This window comes from Mesocricetus auratus, unplaced genomic scaffold (genome assembly GCF_017639785.1).
Source record: "Mesocricetus auratus isolate SY011 unplaced genomic scaffold, BCM_Maur_2.0 Super-Scaffold_100010, whole genome shotgun sequence".
In the NCBI taxonomy this organism is placed as follows: domain Eukaryota; kingdom Metazoa; phylum Chordata; class Mammalia; order Rodentia; family Cricetidae; genus Mesocricetus; species Mesocricetus auratus.
Window position 1 is genome coordinate 17203086 of NW_024429194.1, and position 13238 is coordinate 17216323.

The window sequence follows — 13238 nt, forward strand, 5'->3', positions numbered from 1 at the left end:
AGGTCCAAGAAGCTCTCCCCAAATCTCCCACTATGAGGTGGACATTTTGGGAAGGGAAGTGAGGGGGCAGAAGGCAGCTTGATTGGTTGGGTTGGGAATGGTTGCCCTCTACAGAGTATACACTTTCTGTGGAAAATGGAGCCTGTGTCACCCGTCAAATTCACATGTGCTTCCGTGATGGCAAATAGCATGCTGAGCTGTGACACACATGTGTGGCCATCCCCACGAACACACGCATCTTGCACCCCTGTTTTAGAATAGCCTTCTCTACCTTGGAATATCAGATTCAGGTCCAGGGTGGTCAGTTTGGGGTAGGCTGTCCTGTGCATTCTGCCCCTGCACCTCAATTCCCTAAGTAGACAAGGCAGACAACCCACCTGTAGGCTGTTCCTGCGCTGGTCCCAGAGACTATCCTTTAGGGCGGTGGGGTGATTTCTCATCCCGCCAGCCTAGGTCAAAGACTTTCTCCCCAGCCGAACTCACCAGGCAGGGTTCTGATCACCCCTGGGACTGCTCTGTGGACCTACCCCCAACTCCTACATCCCTTTGCTGCCCAGATATGCAGACCGGGCCAAACAGATCCGCTGTAACGCCATTATCAACGAGGATCCTAACAACAAGCTGATTCGAGAACTGAAGGATGAAGTGACCAGGCTGCGAGACCTGCTGTACGCCCAAGGTCTGGGCGATATCACTGACAGTGAGTGTCCACGCCGGTCTGCCCTGCGTAGGGCAGGGGCCTCCGGCCTGGGGACCCGGTGTGCCTCATGTGGTGTAGATTTGGGAAGTGTTGAAGTTGCCCAAAACTTCGTCCCTCCTCCAGCTCCTGGGCAGAAAGCCTCGGGGTGGGAGGCCGGGCGGGCAAGGACGGGGCCAGGTTTTCTGGCCTTGGCCTGGATAGATTGCATGCTTTGGGTTTGGAGCTGGCCCAAGCAGGCCAGGGAATGTTTCCTGGAAGCCCACAGGCCAGCTGCAGATGCTGGGATTTCGGTGGGTCCTGTGTCCCTACCCTGAAGACCTGCTTTCCCCTAAGCTGTTCACTCTGTGAGATGGGTACATGGACCTTTGGGGACAAACTGCTCTGTTTCTCTGTCTCTTCCTCCCCCGCCTGCCCTCCCCATAGCCAACACTGTGCCCGGAGGACCCAAATGTGTGTATTCCCCACTGCTGCTCTGTCCCCCTGCTTTCTTCCCAGTCATGGGGGCCACAAGGCAGCACGGGTGGGGAGGGAGACCCCCACCACCTCTTCTGCCTCCCCTACTTCAGGGCTGTTAGGCAATGGGGTGTTACATCTGTCTCCAAGCCAAGTTCCTGGTTCACCGCTGTCTGTGGGAAACAGAGGCAATAAATAGGCAGAGTGCATCCAAAAGCAACTGGGGCTAGACTCCTGAGCGCCCACGGCTCTAGAAGGTCAGATGTTAGAGCCCGAGGACTTGGAGGGCCAGAAGGCTGTGCTATCCTGGCTCCTGGCCCAGGCCTGCCTCTGCCTGCTCCAGCTATCCCCACATCTGGGTCACTGGACGTTTCTTGAGGCTGAACATAGCAAGGGTGATACCAAGTCCTGCCCCACGGCGTCTCTTCCATCCTGGGGCCTGGATCCTTGGGGTTCACTTCCCCAGTGCCCCGTGCTGTCCTGTGTTGGCTGCTGCTTTGCTGTGTGTCTGCTACTGGGAGGGGCCTGGCACTTCTCCTCCAGGTGTCACAGCCCAACTCCCCATCTTTAAGGGTGATGGAGTTCTGGGGTGGCGGAAGAGTAGGGGCTCCCTCAGGAGTGTCCTCCATGCACCTTCTCCAGGTAGTCTTAGGGCCCGTTCTGGGTTCAGTGGGATGAGGAATGCAGCTTGGCTTGCAGCACAGGTGCAGCCCATCTGCAGAAGGCGGAAATGAACCTTGGGGTGTAGGGAGGACAGGTGCCTGAGCGAGCTTAGGCGGGCTCTCGGCCTCAGGTGCAGGGGCGCTAACGGGCACGGGCCTTGGATGCCAGTCCGGGGGCTGCGAACACGCCCTAGGCAAAGGGGGAGTGGGGTGAGGCAGAGAGGGGCTGAAGGGGGAGTGGGGCGAGGCAGAGAGGGGCTGCGGGTGCTGCTGCGGGAAGCGGGCCGTGGGTCAGGCAGGTGAGTGGCAGGGCTGAGGGTGGCAGGAGACCTTGCATGCTCTCGTCCTGCGCAGCTGGGCCAGGCTGCCGTGCCTTGCCTGTGTTCCCCGTTTCTTGTCTCCCTTGCTTTCCCCACCTGCTTCTTTCTCTTCTCTCCCCCCTCTCTCTCTTCCCTTCATGCCTTCGACATGCTCGACCTTGAGAACAGTAACCGTAACTGTGGCGGGGCCGAGCTAAGCCGAGCCCCTAACAATCTCTCCACAGTGACCAATGCCCTGGTGGGCATGAGTCCCTCATCTTCGCTCTCAGCCCTGTCCAGCCGTGCGGCCTCTGTGTCCAGTCTCCACGAGCGCATCTTGTTTGCCCCAGGCAGCGAGGAGGCTATCGAAAGGCTGAAGGTGAGGACCCCCTGGTCCAGGGCCCTCCTGGGTGGGCGACCGGCATCAGCCTGTAGGACAAGGGAGGCTTAGAGAAGTGTGGGGGCACCCTTGCCTGTGACCTCTGGGACACCCCTGTGTACAGCCTCACCTCTCACGATCATAGTGCTATAATAATGGAAGTCTTCGGCAGGCGGCCACCCTGAGCCACTGTGGCCAGCCCTCCCCCCCCAGCAGCCAGAATAGCTAGTGCATTCAGGCATCAGGCTGTACGAGGTTCAGATAATGAACAGAGCTCCTGGGAAGTAAGCGCCTTTGAAGATCCTTTTTAAGATTAATTCATTCATAATTATTTTTAAAAATTTTTTATGTGCATTGGTGGTTTGCCATGGTTTGTTGGGCCCCCTGGAACTGGAGTTGCAGACAGCTGTGAGCTGCCATGCGGGTGCTGGGACTTGAACCTGGGTCCTCTGGAAGGGCAGTCAGTGCTCTTAACTGCTGAGCTGTCTCTCCAGCCCCTTCTTTGAAGGCTTTGAACATCTCTGGATGGCCTTGACCCTGAGTGCTGGGGGAGGGAGACCCGTGTGTGGAATGTCAGGCACAGGTTCACACTGAGTCTTGAACTGGGTGAGCAGGCGCTGGCACAGGAAACGGGGCCTCGCGGTGGCTGAGTTGGGGGTGTCCCAGCAGCCTCTCTTCGGTGCCATTGTGGGTCTTGGCAGCTGTGCCTGGCGTCCTGCTAGCTGCCTTCACCAAGAAGGGAGGTGGACGGTCAGTCTCTTAGCCATTTCCGGGCTGCCTGGTTTTCAACTCAGATGTGGTCCCTGCTTCCCACCACTGGGCTTAACTAACACCAGCCTCATACTCCCTCCAAAGGCAGTGTGGCCTGCACAGAGAGCCCAGTCCCTGGGGGCTGAGGGACCAAGGAGACAAGGGACAGTGTGAGGAGTAATACAGGGTGACCAAGGAGGAAGGATCAAAAGCTCCCGAGGTGTGGGATAGATGGCCTATTTGGGACTTGGGGGCTCACCTGAAGTATTGGGGGGTTAGGACGTGAGTAGGAAGGGACCAAGGGCCAGTGCCATTGATGAGAAGCGAGGCCGTGTCCCGAGGAAGGGCTGGTATGTTTGGGAGCTGCTCCCAGTGTTTTCCAGGACGCTTGCTTCTTTTTCACTCCTGATTTAGTTTGCTGGCCTTGTTCTACGGGGTGTGCTCGGGAAAGTCTGTTGTACTTCACCTTGATCCCCCAGAATCTCATATGCCGGGAGGGGCCTGGGCATCTGAGCCCCAGGGCTCTGCAACCCCTTTCCTGGCTCCCCCGTGCCCTTTGACACGCCACCCGCACACATGCACACACTGCCTGGGGTCTCACCATGCTCTGTCTCGCTCCCCAGGAGACAGAGAAGATCATTGCTGAGCTCAACGAGACTTGGGAGGAGAAGCTGCGGCGGACGGAAGCCATCCGGATGGAGAGGTGGGCAGTGGGGGGACAGGCTGGGAGTGGGCCTAGTCCTGAAAACCTCTGAGGCTGTGCTGACCGAAGCTCTGTCTCCCAGGGAAGCCTTGCTGGCTGAGATGGGTGTGGCCATGAGAGAAGATGGTGGCACCTTGGGTGTGTTTTCTCCCAAAAAGGTAGGAGCTAGGTCAGTGTGGACAAGGTGGCGCTACTACTGGTGGATGTCAAAGTGGGGAGGGTCCCTGGGGGGAGGAGCAGCATGGTGGGGCTCTGGCCCGGGTATGAGTCAACCTTACTTAGACTTTCCATTGTGTGGCGGGACATCCTGATGGCTGGGAAACATCCTGTGGGGCTCTGGATTGCTTGACTGGGTTCGTCAAGATTGTAGCAAGACTTGGGGGAGATGCCCAGGCTGGAGAGCTGAGTTGTGGACCTACCTCCACCCTGAGTCTGCTACCTCTGGAAGCTTCTGGCCTTCTTTCCCAGAGCAGTTCACTGTCTGTAAGACAGAGTGGCAAACGTCTAGGAAGACAGTCTGGTCCCCAGCCGTAGCAGTTTCCAGGCCCTGCTTTGTGTCAAAGAAAGTCTGCCCTGGAGGGAAGTGGTGTTAGTGGCTTGGACATCTGAGAGATAAGACCAGAAGCTTCCCTAGACTCTGCTGTCCTGCCTTGGTCTGGGACTGCTTGGAAACAATGCATTACGTGATAGCTTGAGGTGGCAGGCTGGGGAACATGGAGAGAGACCCAGGTGTAGGCCCTATGGGCTCTAGCCAGGCCATTCAAGACACTGTATCTGGTTCACTGTGCACACACAGAGAGGTTCACTTAAACTTGCCCAAATGTGAAATGCATTGCCAGAGAGCCTTTTTTGGCATTACACATATCCCTGGCTTCTGAGACTGGTGTACCACCCAGAAGCAGAGGACACAGCACTGCGGAGTGCCCATGGTGTATCTCTGCCAGGGTCCAAGGAAGGCTCCATGTTGCCAGTGCATAACATTAGGGGGCTGAGCATGTGGACAGACACCTCTGTGACCAAAGCTTGCGAAGGGCTGAGAAAGGCCATGATCTAGCTTGGGACTCTGTGAGGACCTCAGGGTTCCTGAGACTCAGGGAAAGGAGGTGTCCTGCTGAGCCATCATTATACCGCCTCCACTGAGCTCTTCCTAGATGGAGAGTGGCGGATGGCTGGTGCTGATGGTCGGGACTCTGCACCCACGCTCAAGGGTGCACTTGGATTTATAGTTTAGCATGGCAGTGGTTCACCTCAGGGTACCTTGGGGCAAACAGGAAGCAGTCCCATCTTGTCACCTCTTCCTTACAAGACCCTTGCTTGGGACACGAGGATAAGACGGCTCCTAAGAAGCCTGTGGGAGGGGCTGAGGCAAGAACGACCTGGACAGGAGGCAGAAGGCAGCCATCAATGGGTGGGGAGACCGGAGGCAGACATCTTGACCTGGAGTTGGGATGCTAACATGCAGGTCCTAGGTAGCCCAGGGATGACTCCATCAGCTGGTTCTTCCCAGGCCTCTGGGGAGACTATTCTTGGCCAGGGCCCTCATCCTGCCCGCTGATAGTTTCTCTGGAGAGTCTTTGGTTCCAGGTTGTTCCACTGGAATGACCTTTCCGGAGCATCCTTGTATGGTACAGAGCCTAGGACTCTTGGGGTTGGGTACAGGACCAGCCCTGGAGCCCAGCATGTGCCTTACACATCTAGGATGCCCTCCTCCTGAGTGCAAACACAAATTCCGTCTAAGCCTTAACTAACTGGAGCCTTCTAAGAACTGGGATCTGGGCCTCCAGATTCCCCCGGCAGCCCAGTTCCCCACAAAATATTCAGGCCCTGCTGTGACTGCTGTTGTCAGGATGGGCTGAGTCTGGGCCCTGGGCTTTCTTTGTCCTTCATTTTCCTGATGAGGAGTTGCCAACCCGGTGAGGCCAGATGAGCTTGGGGCTCTGGGGTCCTGGGCGCCCTACTAAAGGTTCCCCGGGGACCCTTGTCCTCCATGTCTCTTTTCTTCTCTGCCAGGCTGGGGAGGGCAAGGCCAGGTCTGAGCATGCTGGTAGTCTGGTGCCTGAGCAGAGGGCCAGGGAATGACCACTGTGGGGACTCTGCTTCTCCCCAGGAGAGTGACCCTTTTGTTTCTCCCCAGACACCTCATCTTGTCAACCTGAATGAGGATCCATTGATGTCTGAGTGTCTCCTCTACTACATCAAAGACGGAGTCACCAGGTAGGGGCTAGATGGGTCATCAGATGGAGGGAAGGGTAGCAGCTGAGAGCTCACAAGGTGAGGGAGCTATAGCATCCCCAGTCAGCCTGCATCCAGTGGGTTGGGGAGTGTGGGCCCCCCACCATCCCACACTGTCCCGTGAGAGCTGGGTATCAGCTCTGTGTGGTCCACAGTGCTTTTTCTAAAGTGCCTCTGGGGGGCGTCTGGATCTCCATATTGCTGGGCTGCACTGGTGGTCTCTGGCCCGCTCTCACATCCCCATATCCCAACAGTACATACACCCTGATATTTAAAAACAAAACCAAAAATCAAACAACAAAACCCAGCTGGGCATCCCTGGGAGGCTGCATGGAGGAGTGAGGACACAGGTTGTGCCCGAGGCCCTGCTGCTATATTGCCTGTGATTCCTCAACAGAGTGGGCAGAGAAGATGCAGAGAGGAGGCAAGACATTGTCCTGAGTGGGCATTTCATCAAGGAGGAGCACTGCATCTTCCGGAGTGACTCCCGGGGAGGGGGAGAAGGTAGTGTTGCCCCCCGCTCCTGCCCCATCTGCTGACCAGGCATCCGTGAGACCTAGTGGGTCACCCCTATCCAGCTTCCTGGCTCTAAGTAGACCCTGAAACACACTTTGGTACGGGAACCGTATAAGCCCCGAGGACAGCTGAGTGACACCCTCTATTCGAAAGGTGTTTGGGAAAGTCCTGGTGACTCCTGTGGCCAAATGGCTGTTGCTCTGGGGATCCATCTGCCTTGAAGGGGGTTAGGGGCATGGTGGGATGCTGGACAAGGAGGGTGTAAGTGTGTTAAGCAAGCGGGGGGGGGGTCAGAGGAACCGCGGGGCCATGTGGATGGAGCCCACTCTAGGGTGGAAGTGGTTTGAGAGCATGCTCTCCTGCTGGTTGGGGAGCAGTTGTGTTTTCTCCGTCTGCCCACCACGGGCTGCAGAAGATGGTGCTGCCCCAGTGCTGGGCCTTCCCTGCTGGTGTGCAGACACTGTCCATGCCTCTGGGCCTGCCCTGCTGGTGTGCAGACGCTGTGTCCATGCCTCTGAGTGCAGAGCTGGTGTGCAGACACTGTCCATGCCTCTGGGCCTTCCCAGCTGGTGTGCACACACTGTCCATGCCTCTGGGCCTGCCCTGCTGGTGTGCAGACACTGTCCATGCCTCTGAGTGCAGAGCTGGTGTGCAGACACTGTCCATGCCTCTGGGCCTTCCCAGCTGGTGTGCAGACACTGTCCATGCCTCTGGGCCTGCCCTGCTGGTGTGCAGACACTGTCCATGCCTCTGAGTGCAGAGCTGGTGTGCAGACACTGTGCATGCCTCTGGGCTTGCCCTGCTGGTGTGCAGACACTGTCCATGCCTCTGGGCCTGCCCTGCTGGTGTGTAGACGCTGTGTCCATGCCTCTGAGTGCAGAGCTGGTGTGCAGACACTGTCCATGCCTCTGGGCCTTCCCAGCTGGTGTGCAGACACTGTCCATGCCTCTGGGCCTTCCCAGCTGGTGTGCAGACACTGTCCATGCCTCTGGGCCTGCCCTGCTGGTGTGTAGACGCTGTGTCCATGCCTCTGAGTGCAGAGCTGGTGTGCAGACACTGTCCATGCCTCTGGGCCTTCCCAGCTGGTGTGCACACACTGTCCATGCCTCTGGGCCTTCCCAGCTGGTGTGCAGACGCTGTGTCCATGCCTCTGAGTGCAGAGCTGGTGTGCAGACACTGTCCATGCCTCTGGGCCTTCCCAGCTGGTGTGCACACACTGTCCATGCCTCTGGGCCTTCCCAGCTGGTGTGCAGACGCTGTGTCCATGCCTCTGAGTGCAGAGCTGGTGTGCAGACACTGTCCATGCCTCTGGGCCTGCCCTGCTGGTGTGTAGACGCTGTGTCCATGCCTCTGAGTGCAGAGCTGGTGTGCAGACACTGTCCATGCCTCTGGGCCTTCCCAGCTGGTGTGCAGACACTGTCCATGCCTCTGGGCCTTCCCAGCTGGTGTGCAGACGCTGTGTCCATGCCTCTGAGTGCAGAGCTGGTGTGCAGACACTGTCCATGCCTCTGGGCCTTCCCAGCTGGTGTGCACACACTGTCCATGCCTCTGGGCCTGCCCTGCTGGTGTGCAGACACTGTCCATGCCTCTGGGCCTGCCCTGCTGGTGTGTAGACGCTGTGTCCATGCCTCTGAGTGCAGAGCTGGTGTGCAGACACTGTCCATGCCTCTGGGCCTTCCCAGCTGGTGTGCAGACACTGTCCATGCCTCTGGGCCTTCCCAGCTGGTGTGCAGACACTGTCCATGCCTCTGAGTGCAGAGCTGGTGTCCAAGCCAGAAGGCATCTGACCACCCTCAGGCTTACGAATCCATTCCTGAGTCCCTGTCTAACTTGGTCACCTTGGGATGGTGGCCCTAAATGGCTCTTGGAACAATTGTTACTCCTGGATTTTTCCCACCCACAAATCCCTATTTCTTTTCTGTGCAGATGAGTCAGAGGGAACTAGGCCTTCTGGGCATGTTAGCCACTGTTTCTTATCCTTGTCCACTCAGAGACCCGAGTAAGAGCATGAGAAGTGAAGCCCAGCATTGCCCCTCACCCAGTCTTGGCTTGGGCCCGTGTGTCTCCTTGACTAAATGTTGAGAGCCTTGGCTTCATCCAAGGGGTCTTACTCATGGTCAGATTCCATTGCCATCCAGGAATAAGGAGCCTGACTGGTGCCCACCAGGGGCCGGGAGAGCTGAGCCACTGAAGCAATGACCTCTTATAGGGCCCCTCTTATGTATCTTGTAGCCGTGGTGACCCTGGAGCCCTGTGAAGGAGCTGACACATACGTCAATGGCAAGAAAGTCACTGAGCCCAGCATCTTGCGGTCAGGTATGGCTGGGAGCACTCGGGGACTGCAGGGTAGACATGACGAAGCCCCTGTGCTCGTCCTCTCTGGCATAGTTTAATCCCAACAAAAGGTGGCTTTGCTGTGGGCACCTGAGCAGCCCTGAGACCCTCTGGCCCCAAGTGGGGCACTCGAGGACTAAAGTGCCTGAGACTAGAAAGGCAGAGGAGGCTCCGCTCCCAGAATTCTGGGCTAATGTGGAGTGTGAAGTCGGGTAGGAGGTCCTGAATGGTCACTTTGTTGGACTAAGCTCAGGGGACAGGGCAGGAGACAGACAGATGGTTGGCCAAACTGTGGTATTACAGAGCAGTCAGCGTGGGACAGGTGACCACCTGCTTCAACACCAGTTTCCTGGGATTAGATACTGTAATCCCCACCCTGCTGCTATAAAACCCACATGCACGCAGCTGTTAAAGTCTCCTCCAGGAAAGTCACATATATGATGTAGCTGTTGTCTGCATGATGGGAGGCATGGATACACATGTGTCTGAAGACAGAGCTGGGCAGATAGATGAGTAATGAGATACACACACGTATAGGGAGACTCTCTAGGAACTGACTTACAGAAGTCAGTCACCATCTGTTGCCGTGACAAGGTACCCGGGGAAACAATTCAGGGGGAGGAGGATTGCTTTTGGCTCAAACTTTCAGAGGCTTTCAGAGCTTCTTTGTGGGAGGGTGTGGTGGAGCAGAGCTGCTCACCTCTTAGGAGCCAGGGAGCAGAGGCCAGAATACAAAGGTTCTGGGAACAAGATATAGCCTTCAAGGGCATATCCTCTACTTCCTCCAACAAGCCCACCCCCTAGTCCCTCACTCATCCACTGTGAACTCATCCGCCAATGAAGTTAGTGCTCTCATGATCTGATCTCCTCTCGATAATGCCGCTGGCTGGGCCCCTAGCCTTCAACGTATGAACTTTGAGAGAGACGCCATATTGGACCCACAGCATTCTACTCGTAGTCTCCAGCCTGTGTCCATCTCATAATGCACAGCGTATTCCATCTGTCTCCGAGAGTCTCCACACACATAAAGTTCCATCACTGCTTAGGAGCCGGAGTGTAAGGTGTCCTCTTAGACTCAGGCAAGGCCTTGTAAAACCGAAATGACGCACTTCTGGTATATGATGAGACAGGGTTTACATTCCCACAGTGAAGGGGAGCGATAGAAAATTAGCAAGGAGGAGCAAGGCTGAAGTAAGGCAAAAACTCAGCAGGGCAAACATTAAGTCCTACAGCTCCATGCTTAGAAGCCAAGGCATGCGGTGGTGTGCCGTGAACTTCAAAGGCCTTGGTAGTCTCAGCCCTCTGGCCTCTCCAGCTGTGGCCCACGAGGCTTATTTCCTGGAAAGGCTCTGCTTGTGGCTCATGGCTTTCCTCAGAAGACCTTCTGTGTTCTTGGCATCTCTAGCATGCTGGGGGTCTTCACAGTAACATAGTATTTACTCTCACAGCTTTATCCTCTCAAGGTGTGCCTGTGAGGGATCGCACACACACGCACACACACAAACACACCCTTCAGAACTTACTTTGAAATCTCTTGGGAAGCCTCTGTAACTATATAACTCTAATGATTCACTTATCTGCAAAATCAGCATCACTTGGACAATGCTAATACCTACTGCCAGCTTGAGGAGTAGCTTGAATCATGGCTGTAGTGGCCACTGAGTGTCTGGATGACTGGACACAGGGAAGTACTTACTGAGACAGCCTGTGTGCGTGGCTTTCTTGACTCTAACATATAAATGTGCTTCTTTTCTACCAAAACTCCCAAGGTCTTCAAATCTTTCTGCTCTGGTTACTGCTCCCCATTCTTTCTGTAAACCTGGCCAAAAGCAGCTGTTAAAGTCAATGCCATGGCTGGCTGGATGGTGCGCTGCCTTGAAATTTCTTCCGCTAAATTAATTAATCTAACACTTTAACATCCAGCCTCTCACACAGTCTTAGCACATGGACAAAACATAGCCATGCTTTTGTTCATGGTGTTCTTGTTTTTGCCAGAACATAGATAGCCTCTAGCCCAAGTCCTAATGGGATTTTTGTTCTCATCTGAAACCTCACAGGCAGTCTTTACATCTGATTTTCAAGCAGCATCCAAATCCTTTGAACTTCTTTCTGCCAGAATTAACCTCTCCTTACACCATCCTAGGGCTTCTATACTCTGTATCTCTAAACTTTTCCAAATGTCTCCTACAACCCAGCGGTGGTGGTGCATGCCTTTAATCCCATCTCTGTGAGTTCGAGACCAGCCTGGTCTACAAGAGCTAGTTCTAGGACAGCCTCCAAAGCCACAGAGAAACCCTGTCTCGCAAAACCAAAAGCAAGCAAACAAAAAAACTAAGCCACATAGTCAAGGGGCTGGATTTGGGAGACAACAAAGGGACCCATTCAAAGGAGAAAGACGATTTTGGAGCCAGGGTTTGGGGGTGCTGGATGGTCTTCCCGAGGTAGGTGATGCTGGGATACCCGGGCAAATGAAGTACCTGTACCCCTTTCTCTTTCTCCTTCGCCCATCCCTTGAGGGTACCTGGAAACCACAAGTACCCCAAGCCCGGCTTTGCCTCCACCTCCCAGGAAACCGCATCATCATGGGGAAAAGCCACGTGTTCCGCTTCAACCACCCTGAGCAGGCCCGCCAAGAGCGTGAGCGGACTCCCTGTGCAGAGACACCTGCTGAGCCAGTGGACTGGGCCTTCGCCCAGCGTGAGCTGCTGGAGAAGCAGGGCATCGACATGAAGCAGGAGATGGAGCAGAGGTGAGGCCTAGCGTCAGCTGCCAGCCTGCTGAGTCCGCTGGCCTGGTGTTCACCTGATGCTCTCTTGCAGGCTCCAGGAGCTGGAGGACCAGTACCGGCGGGAACGGGAAGAGGCCACGTACCTGCTGGAGCAGCAGAGGCTGGTGAGGATCCCTGCTAGCTTCCCAGACCCTACCTAGCACACTGGGACAGTGGACCTCTGCTCCCTCTAGCCACCCTCCCTGCTGGCCAGCTCCCTCTCTTGCTCTCCATTGGGCTGGGGTGAGGCGGTCTCGGTCTCTGTGGTAGAGCCACAGGCCCTGCCTGTCTCTTCAGGACTATGAGAGTAAGCTGGAGGCCCTACAGAGACAGATGGACTCCAGGTACTACCCAGAGGTGAACGAGGAGGAGGAAGAGCCAGAGGATGAGGGTAAGGACTCAAGGTGGCATGTCTCCCTCCAGCGTGGCCTGAAAGAGCAGGTCCCAGGCGGCTCCAAGGAAGTCGACTGGTCTAAACTTTTGCCCTGGGAGATAAACCTCCTTAATTCTGGGTACTGTCATATGGACAGGATTTGGGAGGCTGTACTGAAGCAAGTGACCACACATCTCACACACACCGAGGCACATGTTTGCTCATGGGAATGGGCCAGAGCCATGGGTGCTGGCAAGGGCTTGCTTTATCCACTGTGTGGAGTGTGGAGACCACCAAAGATCTGGTTCACTTTGCAACTCATCTGAGGCTTCCTTTTTTCAGGAGGGCCCCATGAACAGAGGGCATGTGAGCCTCCCCTCTGCCCTTCCTCTCCCAAGAGTGCCCCTCCCCACTGGCAGTCCTGCAAGGCAGGTGGCTGTCACTGGGGATATGACCCCTGAGATGCTTTGATTTTCAATCGATTAGGGAAACTCATTTGGGGAGCCCACTTAATCTTTGGGTGACCTGGGGCATCCCACACTACTTGATTGGCTGGTCTTTCTGCTGGGGTCTCTGTTCTCCATTCCAAGAGGACTTAGTATGAAATCAGGGTTGAGAGCATAAGGCCTCCAGGCCAGCATGGCAGGGGCTGACCAGAGCCTCTATCTGGGGAGAGAGAGCCAGAACCCAGAAAGTCTTCCAAGTTAGCCTGACCTTCAACATCTACCTCTGGTTTCAGTGACTTCAGAGGGACTACTCTTTATCTGATAGACCAGCTATAGTGTGGACTGGGTCCAGAGTCCACTCAGTAGGTGCTTTGGCCTTGACAAGCCATCTTGAACTTTTGGAACTCGGGCTGTGGTAGTTTGTATTGTGGCTTTCCTTGATGACCCACTGGTTCTCCCACAGTCCAGTGGACGGAGCGGGAGTGTGAACTTGCACTGTGGGCCTTCCGGAAATGGAAGTGGTACCAGTTCACTTCTCTACGGGACCTGCTATGGGGCAATGCCATCTTCCTGAAGGAGGCCAACGCCATCAGTGTGGAGCTGAAGAAGAAGGTGGGACCCATC

General features: G+C 55.7%; 1 protein-coding gene across 14 annotated transcripts in view; it reads left to right on the top strand.

The window, feature by feature from the left end:
* Kif1a (kinesin family member 1A) overlaps window positions 1–13238 on the top strand; it is an 88635-nt gene that overhangs the window by 37469 nt on the left and 37928 nt on the right. For 8 of the 14 annotated variants that reach the window (XM_013118453.2, XM_013118454.2, XM_005077207.3 and 5 more), the window contains exons 13-24: window positions 558–700; window positions 1124–1150; window positions 2360–2493; window positions 3867–3946; window positions 4029–4104; window positions 6081–6160; window positions 6576–6682; window positions 8927–9010; window positions 11597–11777; window positions 11848–11920; window positions 12093–12186; window positions 13078–13226. In XM_013118453.2, coding sequence (XP_012973907.1) covers window positions 558–700; window positions 1124–1150; window positions 2360–2493; window positions 3867–3946; window positions 4029–4104; window positions 6081–6160; window positions 6576–6682; window positions 8927–9010; window positions 11597–11777; window positions 11848–11920; window positions 12093–12186; window positions 13078–13226 — 1228 coding nt within the window. The remainder of the gene's footprint in view (window positions 1–557; window positions 701–1123; window positions 1151–2359; window positions 2494–3866; window positions 3947–4028; window positions 4105–6080; window positions 6161–6575; window positions 6683–8926; window positions 9011–11596; window positions 11778–11847; window positions 11921–12092; window positions 12187–13077; window positions 13227–13238) is intronic. The other 6 variants (XM_013118456.2, XM_040752998.1, XM_040752997.1 and 3 more) reach the window with 1 other exon arrangement.